The sequence below is a fragment of the Zonotrichia leucophrys genome, chromosome 19 (assembly GCF_028769735.1).
Source record: "Zonotrichia leucophrys gambelii isolate GWCS_2022_RI chromosome 19, RI_Zleu_2.0, whole genome shotgun sequence".
In the NCBI taxonomy this organism is placed as follows: domain Eukaryota; kingdom Metazoa; phylum Chordata; class Aves; order Passeriformes; family Passerellidae; genus Zonotrichia; species Zonotrichia leucophrys.
Genome location: NC_088188.1, coordinates 9,681,206 through 9,708,989, shown reverse-complemented (window position 1 = coordinate 9,708,989; position 27,784 = coordinate 9,681,206). Strand labels below are relative to the sequence as shown.

Below are 27,784 nucleotides of genomic sequence, written 5' to 3'. Positions count from 1 at the left end.
CCCCATCCATAAGGACTGACCCACACAGCCCATCCATAAGGATTGACCCACACAGCCCATCCATAAGGATTGACCCCACAGCCCATCCATAAGATTGACCCCACACAGCCCATCCATAAGGATTGACCCAAAGCCCATCCATAAGGATTGACCCAAAGCCCCATCCATAGGATGACCCCACACAGCCCCATCCATAAGGATTGACCCACACAAGCCCATCCATAAGGATTGACCCCACACAAGCCCATCCATAAGGATTGACACAACCCATCCATAAGGATGACCCCACAAGCCCCATCCATAAGGATGACCCCACAAGCCCATCCATAAGGACTGACCCCACACAGCCCCATCCATAAGGATTGACCCCACACAGCCCCATCCATAAGGATTGACCCCACACAGCCCCATCCATAAGGATTGACCCCAAAGCCCCATCCATAAGGATTGACCCCACACAGCCCCATCCCTAAGGATTGACCCCACACAAGCCCCATCCATAAGGACTGACCCCACACAAGCCCCATCCATAAGGATTGACCCCAAAGCCCCATCCATAAGGATTGACCCCAAAGCCCCATCCATAAGGATTGACCCCACACAGCCCCATCCATAAGGATTGACCCCAAAGCCCCATCCATAAGGATTGACCCCAAAGCTCCATCCATAAGGATTGACCCACACAAGCCCCATCCATAAGGATTGACCCCACACAGCCCCATCCATAAGGATTGACCCCAACAGCCCCATCCATAAGGATTGACCCCACAAGCCCCATCCATAAGGATTGACCCCAAAGCCCCATCCATAAGGATTGACCCCAAAGCCCCATCCATAGGATTGACCCCACACAAGCCCCATCCTAAGGATTGACCCCACAAGCCCCATCCATAAGGATTGACCCCAAAGCCCCATCCATAAGGATTGACCCCAAAGCTCCATCCATAAGGATTGACCCCATACAGCCCCATCCATAAGGATTGACCACAAAGCCCCGTCCATAGGATTGACCCCAAAGCCCCATCCATAAGGATTGACCCCACACAAGCCCCATCCATAAGGATTGACCCCACACAGCCCCATCCCTAAGGATTGACCCCACACAGCCCCATCCATAAGGATTGACCCCACAGCCCCATCCATAAGGATTGACCCCACACAAGCCCCATCCATAAGGATTGACCCCAAAGGCAGGAATTTCACCTTCTCCTGGCCAGGACAGGCACTGAGGGAGGGAGGCTGTATCAATTCACTGCAGGTACTCCAGGCTGCAGGAACACTCTATTTATTAGGTCAATATTTCATTTGAGCAATACAGTTACAGAATATCACAATGCTGGTTACAAACAGAGATGGCTCCGTGGGCACAAAGGGTGGCAGGAGAGGGGGGGTAGGAAACTGTCCTGACACAACAGGGAGGGGCTGCAGGGTCTGGTAATGAGCAAGATACTTTTATATAAATGAATGTGGCACTACAGGTGGAGATTCTGGTTTAGAGGTGGCTTTGTGTAATTAGTTCAATTTATACAGTTATACAGTTCAAGCAACATCTTTTTCTTTTTTTTTTTTAATGCTATTAAATTAAAATCCCCTGTAGTTCAATAAAGTATAAAAATAGTACTGAACCCGGTAATATCCAATAAAATGTAGAATTCATTCACATCATTAAGTAGTAAAGAAATTGTAAAGTTGTAGTTACCATGGCAACATTGCTTCCCAGAAAGGAATATACAGAAAAGAAAAGTTACACATATGGTACCTGCGACGAGTATTTAGCGATCCAACACTGAACTTGTGCACCACAAACCAAGTTTCTAAATATCTCTATATATTTATATAGTATATATCTTTTTCATCTTAAAATTTACTTTTGAAAAGAAAAAAAAAAATGTGCACTTCAACAAACTCACTAAGGCCACTCATGCTATAGATACCGAGGATTGCAAGGAGTAGTGGAATACGAGACCCCAGAGCACACACTGCCCACAGCCAGGGACACCTGTGCCACTGCCCACAACGTTCCTGAGATTGAGGGACAAAGCATTCCCAGTGCTGCCAACTCTCTGCAGGTTCTGGAGTTGATTTCTAAAGGAAATTTTCCCCACTTCTCCCCAAAGCCCTCCCAGGGCCCAGCAGCTCAAGGGCCCCAGGCCAGGAGTGTCAAACACCCCCTCAATGCAGAGGCAGCTTTGGGCTGACACTGGCCAGGAATTATCTGATAAGGGAACAAGGAGTCCCAGGTAAAGCCAGGCTCTGCACAGGCAGCAGGAGGAAGGATCTGCTGAAAGCTTGGTCCCAGCAGCACCTGCCCTGCCCGAGCCCATGCACAGCACCCGAGGGAGGCTCTGCCAACACCTTCCCCCGTTTGAGGCACGGCCGGTTCCTCCTCCTGTGCCCTCCCGCACTCAGGACTGAAAGGGAATGAACTTCAATGTGCATTTTGTACCATGAGCAGCAGCAATGGCACCTCCAGCAAGCTCCCCCCTCACTGACCCAAACAACCTCACACAAAGTCAAACACTGAGGGTTTAACTCCATCAAGAGTGAAAATAATTTACCTTAAGGCGACACCCGTGCTCACCACTTGCACCCAGTGACTCTGGGGTGATTCCTTTACTCACCTTCAAGGAGAAGATGCATTTCACAGGATTGCCACTCCCAGGTCTGCCCTCTCACTGCCAGCACCACACAGCCCCTGTGTGGGCACCTTGTGTGTCTGGAAATGCCAACCATTCCTTCCTGGATGGATGTTCCACCTGCCAGGCCCCCACCCAGTACTGACCCATGGAAAACCCCCCAGAGGCACTGCAGGCCCTGCAGGGGCAGAGTGGGCAGCACTGGGCTCATGCTGCAAGATCCACCCCAACGAGTCCTTTACCTGCCTCTGGCACCATCCCAGCAGCCTCCCACTGCTCAACAGCACCAAACAAACTGTGGGAGCAGAGAGAGCAACAAACAGCAGCAGCAGCACAGCATCCCAGCCAGGCTGCAGGTGCCAACACAAACCAACACAAACCTTCCAACAGCTCCACCGGGGAGACACAACCAAACCCTGCCGGGGTCACTGCTGTGCTGTCCCTGCAGCTGCAGCATCATCCTGCCCACCCCTGCCCAGCAGTGTCAGCAATCAGCCACAGCTGCACGAGGGACCTGCCCAGGCCCGGTGGAGCTGCAGGGGCAGCTCAGCCCCAGGCAGGGCTCCCTGCAGGCACAGGAGGAACCCTGGAGCCCTCTCGGGTCACCCCCACAGCCCCTGGGCCCGTGCTCTGCCAAAGGGGCTCCCAGGGAGCTTTGGGACCTCCCTCCAGCACTGAGGCAGCTCTGGAAGGACACAGGAGCAGCCACCAGAGCACCAACAAACCAACGCAGGCACGTCCAGCACAGCTCCTGCCCGGCTGCCCTGAGCTGAATGAAAGCACAAACAGGGACACAGCCAGGGCTGGAGCAGGAGCAGGGCTCAGGCAGGCAGGGGTGTCAGTCAATGCTCCTCACCCCAAACACCTCTGGGGCTCCTTGGCCAAAAGCTGCAGAGCCCAGGGCTGGAACAGAGCGGGTGAATGATCTCCAGCCAGGTCAGTGCAAACCCAGGCACCCAGCTGGGAGCCCCCACACTCCTGCAGCACAGAATCACTCAGGTTCTTCAGCACAGCTTTAAGCCACTGTCCTGCCCAAGTCCTGACACTGCTACAAACTTTGTTTAACTTTAAATACCTTTTAAAAGGATTTAAGAACTCGTAAGAACTTTCTAACTCGTCAGTGCCACGGGCATTCAGGGAGAAGGTTTTGCCTTGTATAGCTGAATTTGTCTGTAGCTCCTACACAGTCATAAACAAAAACTGCTATAAATAAATCACATTTTAAATCCACACATAACTAAGTTGGATTTTCACTGAGCAGCTGTTGCAGACACACTGCAGTTAAGTCCTAATACCACAGGGGGTTTTATGCAAATACTTCTTTTCACCTCAGTGAAGATATTCTAAATATGCAATCATTAATCTGCATTCACTAATTATGTCATTGCATTTTAAAGTTGATATTACCCAGCTTTCCCCCCCCAAAAAAAAACACTTGAAGGCACCAGAATATGAACTATTGGCCTGTAAAATTTCACTTAGAAGAGCCATTAAGCTCCAAGTCATGTCCAAAACCTCTATTTCTTCCCTGAAGATCATCCAGCAGCTTTCCCTGCCACAAACCCCACAAACCAACAGAAACCAGACCCCAAACAGAACATCCAGTCCCAGCCCTGCAGGACTGGCCACGGTACAAACCCTGAAAAGAGGGGGAGAGACCCCCAAAGTGACAGAAGCCACAGAATCCCAGATCCAGGGCACAGCTGAGGTAACAGCAGCGAGTCGGTTCCAGTTTGTGTCACACAGACTTGCAAATCTTACCCAACATTAGGAAATAAAACAAACCCCAAAACAACACCTGAACCCAAACCCACACAAGCACACAGCCCCCAACACAAGAATTAAGACAAGCTAGTGAGAGAGGCATTCTCAGAGGGTCTGTACAGCTGAGCTCTGCTTCGTAAATTAACGTAAGGAATCGGTTTCTGGTTGTACTCTTGTTTAATGTAGAAATGAAGCATCACAAAAAAAAAAGACCTGTTGTGCTTTTTGGCATTTTCACTGACCCCTGCGACCTGTACAGTAAGTTGTGTTCTCCAGAAACAGAAAATGGAACTGGACTGGAATACAAAACTCTTCAGTGGTATGAACACGGTGTGGCCTCTGGGAGCAGAGAGAGCCCATGGGAGAGGAAAGGAGGAGCGGCTGCAGCAGAGGGATGGGGGAGCTGTGGCACTGCCAGCAATCTCTGCAGAAGCTCACTGGGTACAGACAAACCATCAATTCACTTCCTAGCTCTGGATCTATCACATGGATATCATTTGCACTGATCAGACACCTAAATGAGAGAGTTCTACTGTCAAAGTGAATGCAGGGGCAGAAATATTAAATTAAAGCCACTGGTCCAAAACGGGTCTCTAGCAGGCTGGTCCACCGTGGTGTCAGGGGAGCACTGGTGGTGGCACCGAGGCCACTGTGCTTGCTGGTCTGTGGGATCTGTACTGGTCCAGTTCAGGGCATCCACAACAGCACAGCTGGCACTCACTGAGCGAGGGTGCTCTCCAGAGTGGGTCTTTGCCACTTCTCTTGGTAAGGCAGCAGCCAAGGCCAGCACATCTCCCTTTGCTGGCTATTTACCATCAACTTTGCTACAATGATACAGCAGCAAGACCTTTCTCCTACAGCTCCTCAGAGTACAGCTTTTGTTCTCTCTGTCAATCAGCAGAAAGCTCTCGATGAAACCTTCCATCCGTAATAAGAATGCAACTCTTTTGAACTCAAACAGTTTTATTTAATGTTTTCTTGCAGACTTTCTGCAAAGTAGCTTCTTTTGAAAGAAGAGAGAGAGAAGGGGGTTTTTTGGGAATACCAAGTTAAAAACGTGAGCCGAACTAAACATGCCATACACATGCTGAGAGGAATTTAACACACATTCATCCGTATGGGCACTCTTCAGTAGACTGGACCAGTGTTTCAACGCAAATTCCAGCCCCCAGAGAACTACATGGTTTAGATTTCACAGTATGACTTTTCCCCCTGTAACCTGGGGGCAAAAACCTTAACTGGTTAATTGACCAAGTTCTTAGCTGCTCTGTCCCTCGAGGTTCTGAGACATCAGAAAAGACTGGACCACTTCTTCCGTGGACTGGGGGCTGGTGCTGACGTCCTCCAGCGCATCCGTCACCGAGAACTGCCGGTCCCGCAACCGGTTCCAGTTGGCCAAAATGTTGTGGTACTCAAACACCTTCTCATAATTGCCAATGGAATTGTACAGTTTAATGAGACCTCTGTAATCGTATTCAAGTCCACTGTATCCTTCACCAAAAAGCTTCTTTCCTAGAGAAACCCAAGAGAAAAGCCGAGTTGAGCGCTAAGATCTCCATGGGCTGCATCTGAGTTATCACGTTATTTTTACCAATAAAATTTGCCTACACTCTCCACTTATGTTCTAGCCACAGAATGTTGTCTAGAGATTAACAGCCAAGTTATTTTCTAAAAATTTGAAGTTTCCTGTAGCCACTTACCAATTGCTATGGATCTCAGATAAAGCTTTTCAGCATTTTCATACTGGTTCATGTCATAGTTGTAGAGGGAGGCGAGATGGCCCACGGAGAGGGCGACTTCATAATCCTCCTGCCCTAGGAGCTGCTCCTTGATCTGGATGGCCTTGATGTGCATTTCCTCTGCTTCCTGTCAGGGCAGAGCCACACAGGTCAGTCAGACACCACTCACCACCCCACAGAAAGAGGGGAAAGTTAGCTTAAATCAACTTAACTATGTAGCATTTTGTAACAGGCAAAAAGTAACAAAGCCAAACATAAACCAAGTTCTCCAAATTCTTCTCGGTCACCCTCTGAGGGTATCATCCATCTCCATGGATTGCTATTGCATAAAGCTTTTGGGGTGAATGATAAAGCACAGAACTACCAACTGAACTGGGAATGATGGACACTGAAACCCCTCATTTGTAGTGACAGATTTTAGGTCAGGAGTAAAGTCTTACCTTGAACTTCCTCATGGACTGATACAGTCTGCCCAGGTTGCCGTAGTGTTTGGCTGTTTGCACGTTGAACTCCCCAAAGGCTTTTTTAGCCAGCTGCAGCGAGGAGAGGTGCAGGTCATGGGCCTCCTGGAGCAGCCTCTGCTCTGTCTCCTTGTTGTGACAGTCTATGGCAATCTCCTCCAGGATAAGTGCTGGGGGCAGGAGACAGCAGCTGTTACTGTGCCCACAGCCAGCTCAGAACCAGGGCTCAGCCCACCAGCTCTGTGTCTGTCACACTGCACATTTTTATATTCTATAATTTCACCCCCACCCCGCTCCAACTCATCTACACAAGTTTTTGGTTTTTTTTGTTACAAGTGTGCTTTAAACACCAAGGACTACAAACACCTCCACTGAAAAAGACAACTCAAGCTGCATTGCCTGGAAAGGACCAGGATGAGCACAACCAAATGGTTCAAACAACAAAGGGAACTACCTTTAACTCTCTTTGAAGAGGCCAAGAGGAGATGGTCTTCAGGGAGAATGTGAGTGATAATGCCAATAGCACGTTCAGCATGGAATCTGGGAGAGATGAAATAAAAAATTCAGGATCTGTTTATGTATGCCAGCAGTTGATTGACAAAAAATTAGAAATATTAATGCAATGAATATTTTTCTTCATTTACAGCACTAACTGTGCTGCTGTGTGCTGTACTCACAGTGCATTGTCAAATTTGCCAGAGCTGTACTGGTGGACATATGAAGAATAAGCCAAGTCCTCATGAGCTGTGGCTACGTGGATGTTTTTACCTCCAAACACCGACTGCCGGATATCGAGCGCTGTCTGCAAGGGGTCCAAAAACACAATTTCATCAGTTAACACAGAAAAAAACCCCAAATTCATCTCTATGATGAATCTACTGGCTCTGAAAGTCTTTACGTATTTGAGACACTAGTTATATAAAGGACAGGAGTCAGGAAGACAAAGAAAGCAAAACCCCATAGCTGGAAGTGTTTGGGGATTTTTTAAAACATCATGATTGTAGAAATCAACTATTCTCTATCTCCATGAATTAACTACAACATCTAAGAGATGAAAACCAGCAAGACAAACAAGTCCTGCTGCCTACCTGATAGATGGCAACAGATTGGCAGATGTTGTCTACGTTGAGCAGGTAAAATCCGTAGTCTAGTAGCGTGTCAGAGTACTTGGGGTGCTTGGCTCCAAAATGCTCCCTGCACAAACACACCTGCATCACAACCTGAGGCCAGCTGAGCACGATTTCAGAAGGGTTTTTCTGGAATGGCCCTTACCTGGCAAGGTACACGGCGTGCTTTATGAGCTGCTCTGCCTTCTTGAACTCCCGTTTCACCACGCAGGCCTGGCCAGGGGAAGGGAAGCCGTGAGCAGCTGAGCACTCACAGCTCAGCCCCACACACTGCCACACTTACTCTTGGTTTTCATTTCAAAATATCCTTGTGGTTATTAAAAGACTTTTTGGTTATTTAGGAAAAGGAGCGCAGCATTAATAAACTGATTTTATGCTGCCTGACTGAAGGGATTGTGCTGTACCCAGTCCAGACCAAAGAGGGGTCAGAGCCCTCCCAGGGAAGTTCACAGGTTGACATTGTCCCAAGGGTCCCTTGTGCAGCTCTGACTCCATTTCAGAGAGACACAAACAGAAAAACTCCCCCACCCATTCTGGGACAAACACAAACAACAACCCTTAGTGCTCCTGAGGAGAATTCTGGAGTAACAACCTCTCCTCAGCCATTGGCACTAATTTAGCACCCAAAGCAAAGGGGAGATTTCAGACTCACCTTTGATGCTTGTCGTAGCACATCCACCACCACCTTCACAGGCAGCCCAACTGTGATCTCCTTCATGGCTTCTATGCACCACTTATAGGCCTGTGGGACAGAGAGGCACCAACACAATGGAGGCTGGGACTTCACAACATGGCAGCATTCAAATATGACCTGCCTCTGAAAAGCTGATCATTTACATTCCAAAATTTAAAATATGCAGTTTGAGTGCTTACATGTAATTAATTGTCCAGCTATGCCTTCAAAGACAGGCTTAAAAACCACTTTTAAGGTTAATAGTGAATAACTAAGTATTTTATATTAATCTAAGGTTAATATTACAATGACTTTTACAGACAGAACAGGGTATTTTATAATCTTTAAGAAATCCTCACAATTCTCATTGTGCAGGACAACACTCTGTCAGTGAACTTAGGGGTTAAAGGAAAACCATGGAGTAGTTACACTTCACACAGAGTTTAATAAACCAAGTTCTGCTATTCAATTTCAATTATTAAAATAAGCTTTTATAATATTTACAGGTGACCAACACACAGAGGCAAGGTAACACCTGTAGGTTCATGTTGGTCCAAGTGCTGTGAAGAGCTCACAGCCTAACACAGAACAAGATTCCCAGATTTTCTGGATGACATAACCAAGCAAGACTTTGACCTACTCCAGGGCATAGTGAAACAAAGTACCTGCACAACACACACTGGAATCAAGAACCAGCAAATGGTGTTCATCTCATTATTTGAATTTTGACTTATTTTACAGTTTCACATGACCTACTTTGAATTTTTTACATATACTTAGCAATTGCAAGTTGCCTGTTCTTATTTACTGGGAGAACCAAGAGTCTAATGGTAAAAACCACAAAGGCACTTCAGTGTCTGTATGCTAAGTACTCCAAGTTTTAAAGATAAATACTGATAGTTAGACAGTTTAAACTAAAGTAAGAAAGTAACACAGTATAACTAGTAAGACAGTTATACACATTTTCCACAAAGAAATAGCAAGAGCCTCAAATTTCCCATGGAAACGGGAGTGGATAATGAATTATCGCTCTGGCAGTGCCACACAGGTGCCAAGCAGAGCAGAATCAGGGCTGGCCAGCCCCAGGCAGGAGTCCGGTTTATCTCAGCTGTTTGAAGGGCCTGAAAAGGCCCGGGGTGGCCTTGGGGCAGCCGCGTATCGAAGGACGAGAAGAGGCTTCAGTTCTTCTTTCTGGTTTTTATGTTTATTAATTGTTTATCTAAAAGATGTTCTTTCAGCCAAACAAAGATCCGCTCAGCAGTCAGCCATGGGCACACTCTGTCTGCCCTCCCGGGCAGCCACGTATCTTTATACCCATTGTGACGTATACAATATTTATCATTTTTCCCCAATACCATCTATTCTTATAACTCGGTGTACTCTCAATAATAACCAATCCAAAAGTGCCACCGTGGCCAAAGAAGATGGAGGAGAGGAGGAAGAAGAAGGAGGACAGGACACACCCCAATTCCTCCATCTTACTCCTCTAAACCCCCCTGTACATAAATCCTAAACCTTGTGTCTCACTCTCTAATTAGCTAATCTTTTCGCCATTCACCCTGTGAAGCCCTCATCCTTGTCGTCTCCTGTGTAGGATCAAAGTCCAGCTACCAGACACTTCTGGCAACATTCCAGGACTCCCGAGACCCCCAAGCTGGTCTCGGAGGCTCAGCATCTCAGGACTGAGATCCTGAGATCCGACAGGCAGGAGGGGGCAGTGCCAGGGAGCCCGGGGCCTCACCTCGTCGTAGTGGCTCTTGGCGAAGAGCAGCGCGCACAGCTCGCCGTACAGCGCCGCCTTGTTGGCCTGCTGCCCGTGCTTGGCCAGCTTCTCCATGTACGACTGCGCCAGCTTGAAGGTCTCCTCTCCCAGGTGGTACTTGCAGTTCCCGTTCCGGACGTGCAGCAACCTTGGGGATGCAGAGGGAGCTGCTGAGGGAGCTGCAGAGGCTCTGCCTGCAGCAGCACCAGGGATCTCTCAGGCTGGAGCTCTGCCAGCCCAGCACAGCTGCCCTGCCTGGGCACAGGGTGTTGGAAAAGAAATGAAATTTAGCAAAATGTTTTATTATAGTTTAGTTATGAGTTTTGTGTGAATTGGTTTGTAAAAATAATTTTGTAGCCGTTGATATTATGTGATTGAGTTTTGTGTAACCCTGGCAAGTAGCTTTAGAAACCTGATAAACATTAAGCCAGGGTAGGAGAGTAAGAAGACTAACCGGTTTGGGGATAGCATACAATAGGACAGGTAGAAGATTTATGATTTTGCTCGTGAACTAGGGAATGTATTACAAGGGTCCGTAGTTTGGCGAAGGGCCACTGTTTCTTGGAGACTTTGTTATGAATTGCATGTATATAAAAGGAAAACACCCATGTGTGAATTTTGGGGTTCTGTTTTTGGGGACGCTAGTCCGCAGGCCCCCGGGCCCTTCAATAAAGCGCCGCACAAAACTTATCCGAGTTTTGTGTCCTTTATCATTCGGGCAACAAGGGCAGCAATTCCTCCTGCTGGAGATGCCACAGCATTTTACCTATTGATACAGTTTTGCATTGAACCATTCTAGTGTGGTGCCTTTCTGTGTTATTTTCCATAAAATCTACTCTTCCCAATAGTGATGAGATTCCATTCCCAAAGCCCTGCCCTGCACAGCCTGAGATCCCTTCCACTCCTTCCCAAAGGGTGGAACCCCAAGCAGCCACAGTAAGCACAACACAGCTCATTCTCCTGCATGCCTGCACTTCCCCCCCAAACCCTGAGTAGCTCCAAGTGGGCATTTCTGTGCTTTGGGGCTTGGGGGAGGTTTTCATGTGAGATTTCATCACATCCATTCCACATGAGAACCAGCACCACCATTTCATTGATCACAACAACTCAAACATCCCCTGCTCTTCCCTCTGCTCTGCTGCTGCCTTTCCATCTGAAGGATGGACACCCAAACACAGCCAGTAACACCCAGCACTGGTGAAACCTCCTCCTGTTTCTGCAGAGCAGTGACAGTTCCAGCTTGTGGCACTTGTTACAGATAAAACCAAAGCATCTGTGCATGAGAGCAGGCTGGTGCTCCCTGGCTGTAACCAGGTGCATTTGCAATGGGTGTGTGTTGATATTCCAAGCCCCAAGGGCAGAGCTGGATTCCCAGCCAGGGCAGCTGCTCCTGCTCCATGGCAAACACCTGCCAGTGAGCAGCCATGGAATTGTGGTGAATTCACTCCACTGTCCCTGCTGGAAATGTGTCATTAGACAGTGAGTAACAGACTGAACACAGCAGGCAAGGCTGGGGAAATCAGGGCAACACAGCACAGGGAGAACTGCACAGAGGGAAGGGAAGCACAAAGTGAGGCTGCACTGCAAAGAGGCCCAAACTCTGACTATGTGGGTAAATGTACAGGAACTGCATTTTAGTCCTGATATCACACATTGGGATAAAACTTCCAATCAATTGTTAAAGGGGAAGGAGCAAACAATGAAAATTTTGCTCAATTTCTTTCCTAAACCTGTTTTCACTTGCCCCAAATAGAGATGTAAGCTATGCAGCCATTCCCCCAGTGGTACAGCTCAGCTCATCCTAGGAACTGCCTGTCCAACACTGTCCCTCCATTTCCCACCCAAATGCATCACCAAACCCCAACAGGAACAAGAAAGGAAATAAAGTTTCCATTTTCCTAAGCAGGGCCTGAAGGCAGGCACATGACAGATGTGGATTTGCTGCACAAAGAGAACATCAAAAGAAAAGCCCTTCAAAACCCTGCAAAAGCTACACAAATTCCAGCTCTCCAGTGGGAACCAGCACCGTGGCTCAACAACAAGACAGCAAAAAGCAACACCCACATTTTCCCTTAAATAAAGCCCCAGAAGCAAACACGATGTACAAGTGCATTGTGTGCTTGGTCACAGGAACATTCCAGCAACAAGAGACAGGAATTATAAAGAAAGGAGAGAAGAATTAAGTAAACAGTTTTCCTAAAGAGAAAAAACCATTTTGCCAACACCATTCACTTGGGAGCTGCTCTGCAACATCAAAACCACGGAGCCCAAATCCCATGTAATGGAATAAGCCAGTGGGGATAGCACTGCAATTTAGATAAGCTCCTGGGAAAGATCATATCCAGTGCCTGGATGCTTCAGTGATAGTGTCTAGAAACAAAGAAATCTCCCCAAAACCCAAGCTAAACCTAAGCCAATCCTCTAGGATAAGCAGAGTTTATGTGATCCAGTTCTGAGTAACAAAAAATCCTTTATTAATCCAAAGGAATCTTAGGAGATAAAGCCAAGAGGAAGAGAAGAGGCCTCAGGACGTTTATGCTAATGGCTCTGCAGCTCCTTTGATGTCTGCAATAACAGCTTTTGGGGACTAACCTCCCCCAGCAAACCCAGCCTCAGAGCCAACACGGCAGCTTAGCAAGTCTAAAACCACCACAAGAAAACAATCCAGGAATCAGCCAAATGTGCAACAATGAAGTGGGAGAACCACGTATTTGTGTTCTGCACTTGTACCTCTCTGTTCAACACAGAATAATGACAGAAGGCAAACCAAAGGAGCACCACACTCCAGAAAAGCAGGGTACAAGCCCAGAGAAACCTCACACCTGCCCAGCTTCTCCACAGAATTCACCACTGCCAGGACAGGGAAACACCAAGTTGTGCTTAACACAAAACTTCACACATTTTTAAACTGTGTTCTATTAATAGTGCAATGCATTAATTCAACTCCCAGAGGTTTGGCTTGCCAGAGAAAGTGTCATACTGTCAAAAGCTGGACTTGAATTTTGTTTCCTTAAAACTCCCCCCAGCTCCAGTGTGAGAGCCTCCTGCAGAGGGACCAGGTGCTTACAGCACCATTTACTCTCAAGCTGAAAGGCAGAAAAATCAGTCTAATGACTGCTCTCTGCCACACAGAGGTGTTCAGATTTTACACATTTAGCCCTTTCCAAAGTGTTTGAGATTTTTCAGGTTGATACAACTCCAAAGCAGCCATGCTGAGGGTTTGGGAGATGCCAGAACATTTCCTGCTGCCCAGAGGGGGGATGGCCCAGCAGAGCTCCCCAGGGAACAATGGAAGTCTCTGACACCACCCCAGGTCAGGAGGGTCAGTCCAACACAGGCTGCTTTCTCCTGCACAGAATGAGATCTCCTTTCCACACTACTGTCCAGCAGAGACACTTCTCCTTTTTCCCTCCCTTTCTGTTCCCTCTTTTCATTTCTATTTGCAGAAGGTGACAGTTATTTTTAAGCAACTTCTCCAGCTTGCCAAAGAGCCTGATGTAACGAGAAAACTTTTTTTAGATTAATTAGAAGGCAAAGGACCAAGCAGTGACTGTGGCTCCGTGTCCATCACTCCCCAGTTCTAGGATTTGTGTGCCCGGGCTCCTGGCATCATTTCTGGAATGGCAGCCAGCAGAACCAGGCAGGGCAGCGTTGCCATGGCCCTGGGCTGGCACAGGGCATCAGCAGCTCTTGGCAAAGCCTCTCCACTCTTCGTGTCTGCCCAACCATAAACACGATGCAGGGCTTTTTTGGGAGCAGCTTTCCAAACAAGTTTTGCTCTAGATTCAGATAAATACAGCACATGCTTTGTTCTTTGCTAGAGCAGCTAAAAACATAAAAATCCTACTTGAACTCTGCCCAGCAGCCTCCAGGTGCCCACAGGGTGGGCAAAACCAGCCTGGTCATGGTGAGAGCAACAAAACCCAGCCAGCTCCTGCCTGCAGCTCATCACACCTCAACACACAGGGGCAGAGCAACAGAGGCTCTGGCAATGACAAGTGAACCCCTGCAGGCCCTGAGGAAAAAGGCAGCTTCAAAAACTCTAACAGCAAAAAAACCCCAACTTTTCCAAATGCTTTCTTTCAGCTGTGGCCAGAGGTGCCCACAGGAATTGGACACCCAGATCTTTTCCCAGGCCCAGAGCTAAGCACTCAGCATGGAGCAAGAAAACTTGCTGGATCTGGAATCAGGAAAGGGAAGTTTTGCCTTTATCTCTGCTCAATTGTATCTGTGATGTTTGCATTTGGATTTGGCAAATTCTCTCTGTAGCAAATAGCACTTCAGCAAAGTCCAACACAGAACATTCCTTCACGTGCAAAAATCCTTGGGAAACAAGAACTGCTGGGCCACTCTTATTATCCAGCAGTGTTACTCATGAGAGATTACACAGGATAGCAAAACATTGGGGTTTTTAATCCATTGTACTATGCTGCCAACTTAGAAGCTGAAAATCCAGGGATTAGTGTAAAACAAGCACCTCCTGATCTCCAGCTCCAGCCAGGACAGTGTTTGGTGCAGCAGAACACCAAGGGAGCACCTGGAGCTGGAGAGCTCCGAGGTTTCCTGGGAATCCAAGGTGAGCTCACCTCACACAGCACTCCACAGCACGGAACCAGTGAAGGATTTCATCGTGGAGGGTGCACAGCTGAAGGCAGGAAAGGAAAACCTTCTCAGCATCACTGTACCAGCCTGCATCTGACAGGAACCCCCCTGCAAAAATCAGCAACAAACACCAATTTGAAGAGCAAAACTCGTTTTCAAGAGAAAAAGGGTTTGTTCAGGTCTTACAAGATGATCAGTTATTTCATGGACCTGCTCCAACAGACAGAAATCCTGTCAAGGTCAAACCCTCCTGACCTGGAAAGGACAAAATCTAAGAGGAGAATTCTCCTACAGCTGAAGGAAATAATACTTGGGTTTAGGATGGTTTCTTGGTATTACAGAGTTTTCCTACATTTCTGTCCAAAAACCCCAGAACTCACCTGCACTAAAATCATGCAAATTCCTCATCACATCTGCAAACCAATTTTAACCCTAAACTGTCTGAACTACAAAATCTATACGTTCTTAGATGTTAAAATCCAATATATTTCTTTTAAGACACAAGTAGCTTTCTAAAAATTCCATTCCAAACACACAGCTCTTTAAAAGGCTTACCTTTAACAGGAAAAAAATTAATGTTACATTAACTGAAGCTTGCAAGAGAGAAAGCAAAGAGCCCATGAGCAGCAGTTACCTAAGACAAAGCCAATCTGGATTGCTTTTTCTTTCACAGCAGCATCTGACTCTGCAATGTAGGAGCACCGTCTGCTGAAGGAATAGGCCAGGACTGAAGCAACCTTGACTCCATGGTCCATCAGAGCCTGGAAACAGTGGTGGAGCAGATGTCTGCAACAAAGACAAGCAGAGTTTGGTTACTCACGAAGGTCTGAAAGCAGTCAGTTGGCTCTCATGAATCCCAAGGACAGAAACCAAACCCACAGCAGGTGGGTGCAAGCCCTCCTGTGAGGCTGCAGCTGATGGAGCCCAGGTGCTGGGTGATGCCCAGCAGGCTCTGTACAGGGACACCCTCGGTGGGAGCCAAACACGAGCTGTCCCAAGGACCCAAACTGGAGAGTTCCCAGCTCAGAGTCACCAGGGGGAGGCTCCAAGCCCGTCCCTCCCCCAGCGATGGCTCCATTACCATCACACAGCCATGGGCGGGAGCAGGGCCTGCAGCCTCAGAGCTCAGCCCGGCTCCGCAGAACCTGATCTAAAACAGTCAGGGGTTCTGTAACTCTGTGGGATCTCAGCACCTCAGGACTGAGGTGTCACCGAGAGCACCCTTGGGGGGCTCGGGAGTCCTGGAATGTTCCAGAAGTGTCTGGTGGCTGGACTTTGATCCTACACAGGAGACGACACCTGTATGAGGATAGGAGGGTTTCACCGGGGTGAATGGTGAAGGGATTGGTTAATTAGAGGGTGAGACACAGGGTTTAGGATTTCTGTACAGGGGGGTTTAGAGAAGTAAGATGGAGGAATTGGGGCCTGTCCTGTCCTTCTTCTTCTTCTTCTTCTCCTCCATCTTCTGTGGTGATGGTGGCACTTTGGGATTGGTCATTACTGAAAGTGCACCGGGCAATAAGGGTGAAAGGTATTGGGGAAAAATGATAAATATTGTACACGTAACCATGGGTATAAAGATAGGTGACCGCCCGGAGGGCAGCACAGTGTGCTCATGGCTGGCTGCTGAGCAGAGCTCTGTCGGGCTGAAAGAAAATCTTTTAGATAAACAATTAATAAACACAGAGACCGAAAGAAGAACTGAAGCCTCTTCTCGTCCTTCGATACGCGGCTGCCCCAAGGCCACCCCGGGCCTTTCCAGGCCCTCCAAACAGCCGAAAACCGGACATAACTCCACTAATTGGAATATTTAATGTCAGGAAAACGCTTCAAACTGGGGCAATCCTATCAGCTTCCCTCAGGATCTGCTAAATCAGCAGGAAATGGGTGCTGTGACTGCTGCTCCCAGGGACTGGGCACAACCTGTGGGAGGTTTGCATAGTTTGCTTTTTCTTCTTTGTGCCTTTCTTTAACATCTCTTCCTAGATGGAGAGACTGAGAGCTGAAATGAGAATTATTGATCTGTTGAGGTACTCACCTTTTATCTAAAGCCCGTAGCACCTTTGCAAAAACTTCTAGTTCACAAAATTCACTACCCAGCTGGCACAAGCGGCCCTGTTGGTAAAGCTGAAAAAAACCAGGGAAATTTATCTTAATACGTAAGACTGAGTTCTTCTGGGAAACTCAGCTTACTAGCAGAGATAAGTTATGATGAAATCTAGACTTTAAAGCATTGAAATTCAGCAGGCTAAAAAGTAAGTTCCTGTGTCAGAACATTTCACCTCAGGAGCAGAATTTAATTATTAAAAGCTGAGCTATCAGAGGTCCATAGAGGGTTTCAAGGGGGTTTTATCATCTATGGATGTATTTCCAGGTGTTTGTGCCCTGCAACACCAAACTCTGCCACATGAGAGCTACAAATCCAAGACAAATACAATTGGCAGTTTTGATACCAAATGCTCTCAGAACACATTTAAATGACACACAAGCCAGGATGCAGCAATGCAAATATGTCAGATAAAAATAAACCCAAACCCACAAGTTCTGCAAGGGGCCACTGACCAATGGCAGCACTACCGAAGGCACCAGCCCCTCCCCAGGACACCTGAGCTGCACAGGTGACTCCCCCAGCAGTAAATGGGAAAATGGAGCCTGTTCATGCATTTATTCAAAGCACTGCTCGTTTAATGCCCACAGTGATTTGTGCCTGCAGATAAAGGAATTTATCAGCTGAGTTGCTCACAATAAACCAGAGTGTTGTCTGTGCAGTGCATGGTTAAGTTCTCCCACATCAGGCTATAAATGCCATGGATTTACACAGGTACAGAGGGACTGTGCAAATAAATGTCAGAAATCCATTGTGAACTATGAATTGCCATTATGTGAAAGGCCCTGCCCCACAGATGAGCACAGGAGGGTACATGACCTGAGGAGGCAGCACTCCCCACCTGCCACAGGCACCAGCAGTGCTTTAATGAAAACATTCATATTCCCCCAGCTTTAATAATGCCTTCAAATGCTTCCAGTGATCAGCATCTGCTGCCTGGTTCACCTTTTCCTCCACAAACACTGGGAGCTGATGAATTCATATTCCAAACACAGCACGTGAGAACATCTCCAGCCAGAAATTTAGTTTTAGTCAACTCTTATAAAAGCACACAACACTGGCTCTAGAGCACAGCAAATTTGTTATTTTAACAACACAACCTACAAAAAAAACTTCAAAAATACTTTGACCTAATAATGTCAATTGCCAGAAATGAATGTTTTCCTCTTCGTTATCTATTTTGCTGAGGGAACACAAAAAAAATAGAAGTCTTTTAAAAACCAGAGCAAGTTTGCATGCAAAGTTACAGCTCAGATAAAGCAGCGTGTCCCTGCACTTCAAAGGGATCAGAGCTCCTGCTGGATTCTCTCTGGCACTGAAGGAACAGCCAGGCTGCTGTATTTAACAGCCACAGCCATGGTTAAATGTTCTCATTCCTTCAGCACAGCTGTCTCATAGCAAATGCTCTATAAAACCTAAAATGTGCATGCTGCAGTAAAAAACCCAAAAAGCAGCTGTTTAAATTGCCTGGTATTCCATGCTCAAAGGGAAGGTGGGCATGCCATCAATAATTGATGAGATGGTTTCTGGAGGAAGCTCAGACACATCCCCAAAGAACTGGAGCAGGATTTAAGGGAACCAAAAACAGTATCAGCTTTCACAGAACTGAGCACAGTATCATCACTCCCTCCCATCACCTTGCAGCACCAACCCAAAATCCCAGAGATTCCTGCTTTATCAAAAATTAACCACAGTAAGACTTTGAAACACTTATATATTTATGAGGTTACATAAACACTTGTAAGGAGAGAATCCCTCTTACAAGAGACTCTGAGATGCCAAGGAGCAAACGGCCTGGTGGGGTGGCAGGGAGGGGAAGGTCCCACAGGATCTCAGCTTTGGAACATCAATAATTTCGGGCACACGTCAGGTTTGGCTCGGGCCCCAAAGTTCAAGCTGCAATTTTTCACTGCTCTAACTTGAAATACAACATCTCTGGGACTTGCCCTATCCCTGTAACCCCTTCCCTCGACATACTGGCAAACATTTTGAGGAATTAACTCAGCTGGAAGCCTCTTGGAACTGTTGTGGCTGTTACAGCAATATTTTCAAACAAAATTTGACATGGAAATAGTGAGTGTACGTCAAAGTGTGAAGTAATTCCAGGAGATCCACTAACACTCATTGAGAAGCTTGGGAGGACTGAAGAAATGATTCTCTGGTGAAAGCTCCAGAGAGACAGAATTCCTGACCACAGCCTTGCTACATCACATGAAAACAAAACAAAACAGTGATTCAAGAAAAACATGCCCTGACATGAACACTGAGCTTTGGACCTCTACAGAACTACTCTGTTCTGAGGAGAGAAATGTCTTTTAGACACCAGCTTAACCTATTTGGAACCTAGCAGGGATTTATTTTCCTTTAACTATGGAAAAATGAATCAAAGCCTGCAAGGTGACTCCCAGCTCCATCAGCTCACACAGGAGTTCTGGCACTGAGGTATAAATTCAATATACAGCTGGATTATTCCCCTGCCCAATCCAGCTGTTGTGCACAGCTGTGAGAAACTCACCACAGCCAAGGAGCCAGGGCTGAATGCTGAACTGCATGTCCAGGTGGGTGTGTGACAAAAGCTGCACACTGTGGTGTCCCCAACTGAACATATTAATGACATTGACTCATAACTTCATTATTACATCACCTTTCTATTAAAGTTCTTGTCTTTCTCCCTCTGGGTAGATTAAGCTAAAAAAGCAAACAAACAACCACACTTTCTCTAAACATAATAAAAATTATTTTTAAATTTTTTTTAAAGCAGATGTGGGTAATTCCAGCCAGCTGTACAAGGATCCTCCAGAAAAGGATGAAGAAGACGCAACTAGAAAAATATGTTCCTGATGCTCCAGTTTGGAAAGGGATTGATAAACATGGATGCTTCAGTAAGAATTACAGAGGAAATCCAAGAAGCTCGCCAGGATGTTTTGTAATGCCCAATAATGTGATGGAGTATCAGGCCAGACTGGGGAAGGACAGTGTGCTAAACAGACAGCAGAGTTTGGGAAAGCTTTGGGCTGAAACCACATCTTCCCTCCCCACTCCACAAGGAAGGAAAAGGTTCTCCTGAGTCAACAGTTCACTGAATTCAATCTGGTGACAAAGCCTCATTACCAAAACACAATCAGTTCAAAATTTAGGTACATTCCATGCTTTTAAACCAATTTCAAAATCATCTATAAACCCTCTGGACAAGCTTCTACTGGATATGGTTCAAGGCATCAAAAAAAAAGAAAATTCCAGCTCTCCTTGGAAAGCACAATGCCAACTACCAGGCTGATCTGTACAAATCCCAATCAAATAAATAACCAAGAAAAAAACCCCAATGTCACTGAAATAGCATAAATTCAGAGACAGTTTCTAGAGCCCAATGCTTGCACACCCCAAACATTCCCACTGCTCTGCTCTCTGGGGCAGTTTGTGCTCCACAAGGGAGACAAAGTCTGAGCCTCACACATGTGTGATTCTCCTCAGGAACTGGGAAATCCCAGCCTGCCTGGAGCTCAATCAGCCCAGAGGAAATGAAGTGGAAACAGGAATTATTGTTCAGCAGGAGCTCAACACCTCTGTTCGTGATGTGACCTCATTATCTCAATCATGATGAGTTCTGGTGCCTCAGACTCAACAAGGTCACTGGGAAGGTAAGGAAGACACCAGGATGAGGAAATGTGCCCCATAGTTAGAGGTTAAAATAAAAAAGTCTGAGTAGTACAAGTTAGAATGCAAGGAGTTTCAAACCAGTAAAGACATAACAAGGAAGCACAGTTCAGTTCACATCTAAATTTAGATTGCAGAAATAAGGCATGTGTTAATAATAATAACTGGCAAAAACTCATGAGGTAATGATTCTCCTTCAGTGTGAGGCTTTAATTGAAGAGGTGCTGGAAGGATCTGATGGCAGCCTGGCTGCACACCGTGCTCCTGCCAGGGACACTCGTGTGAGAAACCATCCCTGCTTCCCACACACACACTGAATTCCTAACCCCAACCCTCAGCAGAGCCAGGGGAGCTCACCCTGGGGTCAGAGCAGGAGCCCTCAGAGAGCGCTGGGTGCTCTGCCCCAAGCACAGAGAGCTCCGGGGGTGCTCTGCCCCCCAAGCACACGGAGCCCCGGGGGGGCTCTGCCCCCCTCACACGGAGCCCCGGGGGGCTCTGCCCCCCTCACACGGAGCCCCGGGGGGGCTCTGCCCCCCTCACACGGAGCCCCGGGGGGCTCTGCCCCAAGCACACGGAGCTGCGGGGGGCTCTGCCCCCCCTCACACCGAGCCCCAGGGGGCTCTGCCCCAAGCACACACGGAGCCCCAGGGGGCTCTGCCCCAAGCACACGGAGCCCCGGGGGTGCTCTGCCCCCCAAGCACACCGAGCCCCGGGGGGCTCTGCCCCCCTCACACACGGAGAGCCCCGGGGGGGCTCTGCCCCCCAAGCACACGGAGCCCCGGGGGGGCTCTGCCCCCCGCACACACGGAGCCCCAGGGGGCTCTGCCCCCCAAGCACACCGAGCCCCGGGGGGGCTCTGCCCCCCAAGCACACGGAGAGCTCCGGGGGTGCTCTGCCCCCCAAGCACACGGAGAGCTCCGGGGGTGCTCTGCCCCCCAAGCACACGGAGAGCTCCGGGGGTGCTCTGCCCCCAAGCACACGGAGAGCTCCGGGGGTGCTCTGCCCCCCAAGCACACGGAGAGCCCCGGGGGTGCTCTGCCCCCCTCACACAGAGAGCTCCGGGGGTGCTCTGCCCCCCAAGCACACGGAGCCCCGGGGGGCTCTGCCCCCCCACACGGAGCCCCGGGGGGCTCTGCCCCCCTCACACCGAGCCCCGGGGGGGCTCTGTCCCCCTCATACGGAGAGCCCCGGGGGTGCTCTGCCCCCCTCACACGGAGCTCCGGGGGTGCTCTGCCCCCCTCACACGGAGCTCCGGGGTGCTCTGCCCCCCTCACACGGAGCTCCGGGGGGGCTCTGCCCCAAGCACACCGAGCCCCGGGGGGGCCCTGCCCCCCAAGCACACGGAGCCCCGGGGGGGCTCTGCCCCCCAAGCACACCCTGTGCTGTGACCTTGGCTGTGCTTCCCCAGGCAGGGAAGCTCAGAACTGAAGCAGCAGCACAGCCACTCTTCATTTCAGGGGGAGTTCACCTTCTCCCTCTCACCAAACCCCTGGAGACCAAAGCCTGCTATATCCCAATGGACAGGAATGGTGCTTGCAATGATTCTCCATCAGTGAACTCAACCTCTGCTGCAATGCAGAGAACCAACGTTCTGCTGCCTGTTGTCAACAGTCAGCAAATTCCTGCTTGTTCCTTTCCTTTGGTTCAAGGAATACCTAAACGTGACAGAAACCAAATTAATGCCATCTCCAACTGCTCCTGTGGTTAATGATCTCACCAGAAAATGTTCCAAGAACAAACTATTTTCAAGAAAAATCAATTGGAAGGAAAGAGAAACACACAATCCAGAAAAGCCATTCCAAAAGGAAAATGAGCATGGGATGAAACTCCTTGTTAACCAATCCAAGTCCAAGGCTGGCACTGGGCAACTGCAACAAATACCTGGGACAGAGAACACTAAAGCACCAAAGCACCTTGAGAACCAAAGCCATGAGGTAGTTATGCAAAATAGAGTATAAGGCAGAGGCACAAGGGGAAAAAAGGAAATCTGTACAAGACACTGACTAGAGAGTTCAAAACCTGACTTCTGCCAACAATCTTGGTTCTTTATAGGAACAGCCTCTCTCAAAACATTATCCTCACCCCAACAAACTACAGAATATAAGAAGTTGATTTTTTCAGAGATTTCAGTGTGAGGTTTTTTTTTTTTTTGGCTGATTGGGTTCTTTTGTTTTGGGTTTGTTGGGGTTTTTTGGACTTGCAGTTTATTCCAGCTGTCACTACTTTTTAACACACAACTTTGGCATTTTGTTCACATGCTGAGACTGAGTTATGTGAGATCCAGCATATTTTTCTTTGGCCTCTAAAACCTACACACCCTCTCTCTCATCCTCCCCCCCCAAAAAAATTAAGCAAGAGAATCTAACAAGTTCAACTAGGAAAAAACCCAACCAGGATACACACAAACCTGGCAAACAACCAAAGGAAACAAAGTATGATATGTGTGCACATTTTTATTTTCTGCCCCCCCAGAGGCAGGTGTTACTTGTATCAATACTGGTTATTAGTCTCCTCAAAATACAGCTGCCATTAATAAAACTTTTAAATATTTTGTAGCTCAAATGTAGGCTTGGAAATTTCCAGGATATCCTCACAAGCATCCTGCTCTTAATTTCCTAATGGTTGCAAGGAAAAGTCAAACAGTGCTTGAAAAAGGAGATATGCAGTGATACCCTGCTGCAGCAGAGCAGGTTTGTTGTTTTACCACAATCATGATTATTTGATAGTGCCTTGTTTGGAGCTTTAGTCACTGGTTGAGAATGCTCCAGAAAGATAAATATGCTCAGTATGAGGAACCTGCCTGCTCTGTCACCTTGCAGCAGAACCCACAAGCACATCCTGCAGCTGCCCCAGCCCCACTCCCCACCCAGGTTTGTAAGGGATGTCCCAGGAGTCAGTAATTCTAGAAGATGTAGAGGTAAACCAAATAGGATTTGTTAAGGAGTGGGAAATAAAGGCTGTAAGTTATGAGAACAGAGCCAAACCCTGGACCTGAGGGTGCCCTGGGGAACAGCACCAAGACCCTGCTGGCATTTTCCCCTTTTAAATAGCAGCACACAACTGTCTCTGCTGGGGGATCTCACCTCCTGCTTCTGAATCAACCTGGACATGCTGGCAAACCTGGGCAAGCCTGGCAAGTGTTAAGCATTAATACCAATGAACATGATGAAAACATTTTTGTATAGCCACAGACAATTAACATCTATAGAACAAAACAAAATCTGACTTTTATTTTTTGCAAAAATCAGTGGCAGTTTCTCAAGTACCACAAACCATGACTAATACCCAGATTAAAAACTATTACTTACAAGCTATATGAAAGATTGGAAACATTTTTTATTCTTTTTACTCATCACAGAATGAAAGTAATACAGGATACTAACAAACAATTGACATCCTCCAGAACAGCAGCAACAAACACCATGCAGTCAAACAAATATTTAGAAGTTTTCTAGTCTGTCTTACTCCAAGGACTGTTAACAGCTGTGGAAATTCTGTTTTAAAGAACTCAGTGACCAGGACACACAGAATATGGCTCACCATGATGAACTGGGGTTTAACATCCACCTGATATTCAAAATAACTACCCAGAGCCAAACCAGCAAAGCAAGCACCACACACACTGGGAGGGGATGCTATCCCCAGCCTAACATCATCCAGCCACCCCAAATGACACTTCTGATGCTGCTGTGATCCAAACAGAGAACCAAGAAGAGTCACCAGTGTTGTGCAGGTGCACAGGGACTCACAGGAGGCTTTGGGAGGGAAGGGACATGGGAGCAGTTCCAGGGATGCCACTCTCTACACCAGGGCACTGCAGGCCCCATCCAGGCTGGCTGTCCTCCACAGAAAGGTGACACTGAGCACGTGGGAGCCCAGCCCACTCTCACAGCCACAGAACACTCACTGCAGGCATGGCCCAGTTTGGTTCATTCCATGTGAGGACACCCCATAGATGAGGGTTGGTAAGAGGAATATCAGTGCACCTGACATAGTTCAAAAACTCCTGTTGTGAAACACAGAAATTAGAGGAAAAGCAAGGGGGGAAAAGCTTCAAATTGTCAGAAAACAGGTTTAGATTAGAAAAAGATGTCTGAGGTGGGCAGGCCCTGGCACAGGTGCCCAGAGCAGCCGTGGCTGCCCCTGGATCCCTGGCAGTGCCCAAGGCCAGGCTGGATGGGCTGGGAGCACCTGGGACAGGGGAAGGTGTCCCTGCCATGGCTGGGATGGAATGAGATGGGCACAAATGTCCCCTCCAACCCAAGCCAGGCTGTGACTCCAGGCAACCTCTGCCATTAACAGCAGCTGTGCTGCCCCCACAACACAAACACTGACTTGGGGACAGGCATTTGTCACCTCTATCACCATCTGCCCAGCAAGGTGACAAACCCAGGCACCCCAGCAGAAGAACCATGCTGGAGTCTCCTCAGAAATCAGATGTGCTGCTGGATCTTCCTCAGCATGGAACAACTCCACGTGAACCTGGCTCAAAGCAACCACTGAAGAGTACCAATAAAAGCATAAAAAGTCAGTGATCTATTAAGCTCACCACAGATAAGTTTTTAAACAGCTGGGAATAACCCATCCTTGCACATTTCTATCATCAGAAGGAGGTTTTGTTTCATGCTTCTAAAAACCACAGAGCACCATCCTCTCACCTGAATGAACATGAGACCAGGCAATGCCAAAGAAGTTTATTTGTCATTAACAGCTGAAAGTCACCCTCCAAATGCTCTTCCACATTGTGAGTTTCATATCTCTAGCCTTTAGCTGATGTGTCAATCACATCATTATCTGTGAGCATGCTCATATGTCAGAAAAATGGGTTTCCATCCTTCTTAGCACCTAAGGCAGACACGAAATAACCAGGACACGGAAAATGCACATGTCTGTTTCAGTGCCTGAAAAGCAATTTCCCTGTCTCCAGTAAATACTGCTGCTCTCCATGCATATGATGGGTCATTACCCCTGGTTCATAAAGACTAGACTAAAGATTTACTTTATTTAAAAACTCCTAAATTTTCAGAAATTTGCTGGCAGAGGAAAGAAAGGTATCCCTCATTATAGGCTTTTGGGGGTTTTTATAGATTGTTTCTCCCCTGATGAATGCTCATTTCCAGCTGTTCCTGCACATGAATGAAATGCCTGTTTAGTGGACAATAAGAAATTAATGGAGCATCTCAGTGCACCTTTTACACCAAATCCGTATATTCCAGGGGCAGCTAAACGAAGAACAGCCCTTTCACCAAGGAATAATTTAATGCTAATAAAACTACAGCATTAAACAACTGTCAGTTCTTTCCATCTGGTTCCTACCAGCTCATTTATACTCGACCACAGCAAACTGCTCCCTCAACCACTGACATCACCGTGTCCAATTCATTATTGCAAAAAAAAAAAAAAAAAGGAGAAAAGGAAAAAACATATTCCAGCACAGCCAGCTTGGCTTCATCCTGCCCGCACCGCTTTCCAATGGCGAGAAGCGCCTTCCCCACACGGCCCCCAGGCCAGGCCCCGGCTCCGCGTCCCCCTCGGGGGCTCCCAGCCCCTCACCGCGGCCTCGGGGCGGCTCCCGGGGGCCGCCACAAGGCCCCGGCACGGCCGGAGCCCGGAGCCGCCGCTCCTCGGGTGGCCCCACAGACCCTGAGCCCCCGGCCCGTGCCCGGCACCGGCGAGACACCTCAGCCCCGCGCCCCCGGCCAGGCCAGGCCCGGGCCGCCCCCCGGGCCGCTTCTCCTTCCACGTCCCGCAGGCCCGGCCGGGCCCGGCCCCGCTCGGCCGCCGCCGTACCTTATAGTACACGTCGAACTGGATGTTCTCGGGCAGCGAGCGGATGTCGCGGCGCCGCGCCCGCCCGTAGCTGTCCACGACGGCCGAGATGGCCGTGTTGTAGAGCGTCTCGGGCACCCACTCCAGCTCCACCGCCGCCATCTTGGCTGTGCGGAGCCGCCTTCCCCCTTCCCCCCCCCCTCCCTCCCTCCCCCCGCCCCGCCGCCTCCCGCCCGCTCCGCCTCACGGGGCTCCCGCCGCCTGCCCGCTCCGCCTCGCGCCCCGCGGCTCTGCCCGCTCCGCCTCGCGGGGCTCCCGCAGCCCTGCCCGCCTCACAGCCCTGCCCGCTCCGCCTCGCGGGGCTCCCGCAGCCCTGCCCGCCTCACACCCCGTAGCTCCCGCAGCTCTGCCCGCTCTGTCTTACGGCTCTCATCCCCCTGCCAGCTCTGCCTCACGCCCTGCGGCTCTTATCCCCCTGCCCGCCCACCATCTCGCCCCAGGGCTCTCAGCTCCCTACCTGCTCTCCCTCGCACCCCAGAGCCCTGCCCAGGTGGTGGCAGCAGTGCTGGCATCATAAGGGAACTGACTTAGGGGGAAGCAAGGCAGCCCTGTGGGGTGGGGTTTTATGGAGGGTCTGAAGCAGCTCCCTGATGAGAAGAAGCTGCGGCAGCTGGGCCTGGTTAGTCTGGAGGAGACACAGAGGGGATCTCGTTAACGCCTAATGAAGCTCTCAGAGCTGTCAGAGGATGGTGCCAGACTCTCTCCGGTGATGCCCAGAGCCAGGACGAGGAACAGTGGCCATAAGCTAAAACACAAGTTCCACCCCAAAGCAAGGAAGAACTTTGTATGAAGGAGGTAAAGCCCTGGGAGCAAATGGAATCTCCCTCTCTGGAGACAACCCAAACCCACCTGGACACATTCCTGCTGCAGGTGACCATGCCTTGGACTGGATGGGCTTTAAAGCTCCTTCCAAACCTTTGGATTCTGTGAATCCCTACAGGCAGCTGTGAGGAGTGAGGTGGAATTGCCCACCATGACCTCACAGTCCACACCAGCCCGAGGGGCTTTATCTTTTGGGGCTGAGCAGCAAAGATCAAACATCACCTTCACACCATGAGCCCCACCCAGCCCAAACTTCTCACAGAGCGTAAATATCATTGACAGCTCACCTGTGCTAACACCCAGCCAATATTGGGCTTTCCATGACCTGCAGGTGTGCTGGCAGCTCATGTGAGCACTGTTTGGGCACCTGGAGTTTGCTGTTACAGGGCATAATGATCACAAGTATGAAAGAAATTTTATTATTATATGAAATTTCTGTTGCTGGTGTTTTCTTAGCTGATATAGGACTACTACTGTTCTTTTTAATTTAAAAAAAATGATAGGAGGCAGATCTCCTGCTGTTTTGCTTTGGGCACGTTGTTTTTAAAACCCAAGTTGTTGCTATTCCTCCCGTTTTTGTGAGAGGACATTATTCTTTGTCCTTTACT

At 48.5% G+C, this 27,784-nt stretch overlaps 1 protein-coding gene across 2 annotated transcripts; it reads right to left on the bottom strand.

The window, feature by feature from the left end:
• Positions 1-4,558: 4,558 nt before the first annotated feature.
• APPBP2 (amyloid beta precursor protein binding protein 2) lies at positions 4,559-26,940 on the bottom strand. 2 transcript variants are annotated; one of them, XM_064729054.1, is made up of 13 exons: positions 26,812-26,940; positions 16,803-16,891; positions 15,399-15,550; positions 14,749-14,872; positions 10,142-10,310; positions 8,380-8,469; positions 7,873-7,940; positions 7,689-7,794; positions 7,278-7,402; positions 7,055-7,140; positions 6,580-6,770; positions 6,101-6,266; positions 4,559-5,912 (listed from the first exon to the last, which is right to left on the bottom strand). In XM_064729054.1, exons 3-13 carry the CDS (start codon positions 15,517-15,519, stop codon positions 5,659-5,661), a joined length of 1,500 nt encoding a protein of 499 aa, XP_064585124.1. In that variant the 5' UTR covers positions 15,520-15,550; positions 16,803-16,891; positions 26,812-26,940; the 3' UTR covers positions 4,559-5,658. The 2 variants fall into 2 exon arrangements, with proteins under 2 accessions (XP_064585124.1, XP_064585123.1); XM_064729053.1 differs by lacking the exon at positions 26,812-26,940 and adding an exon at positions 26,316-26,476.
• Positions 26,941-27,784: the final 844 nt, after the last annotated feature.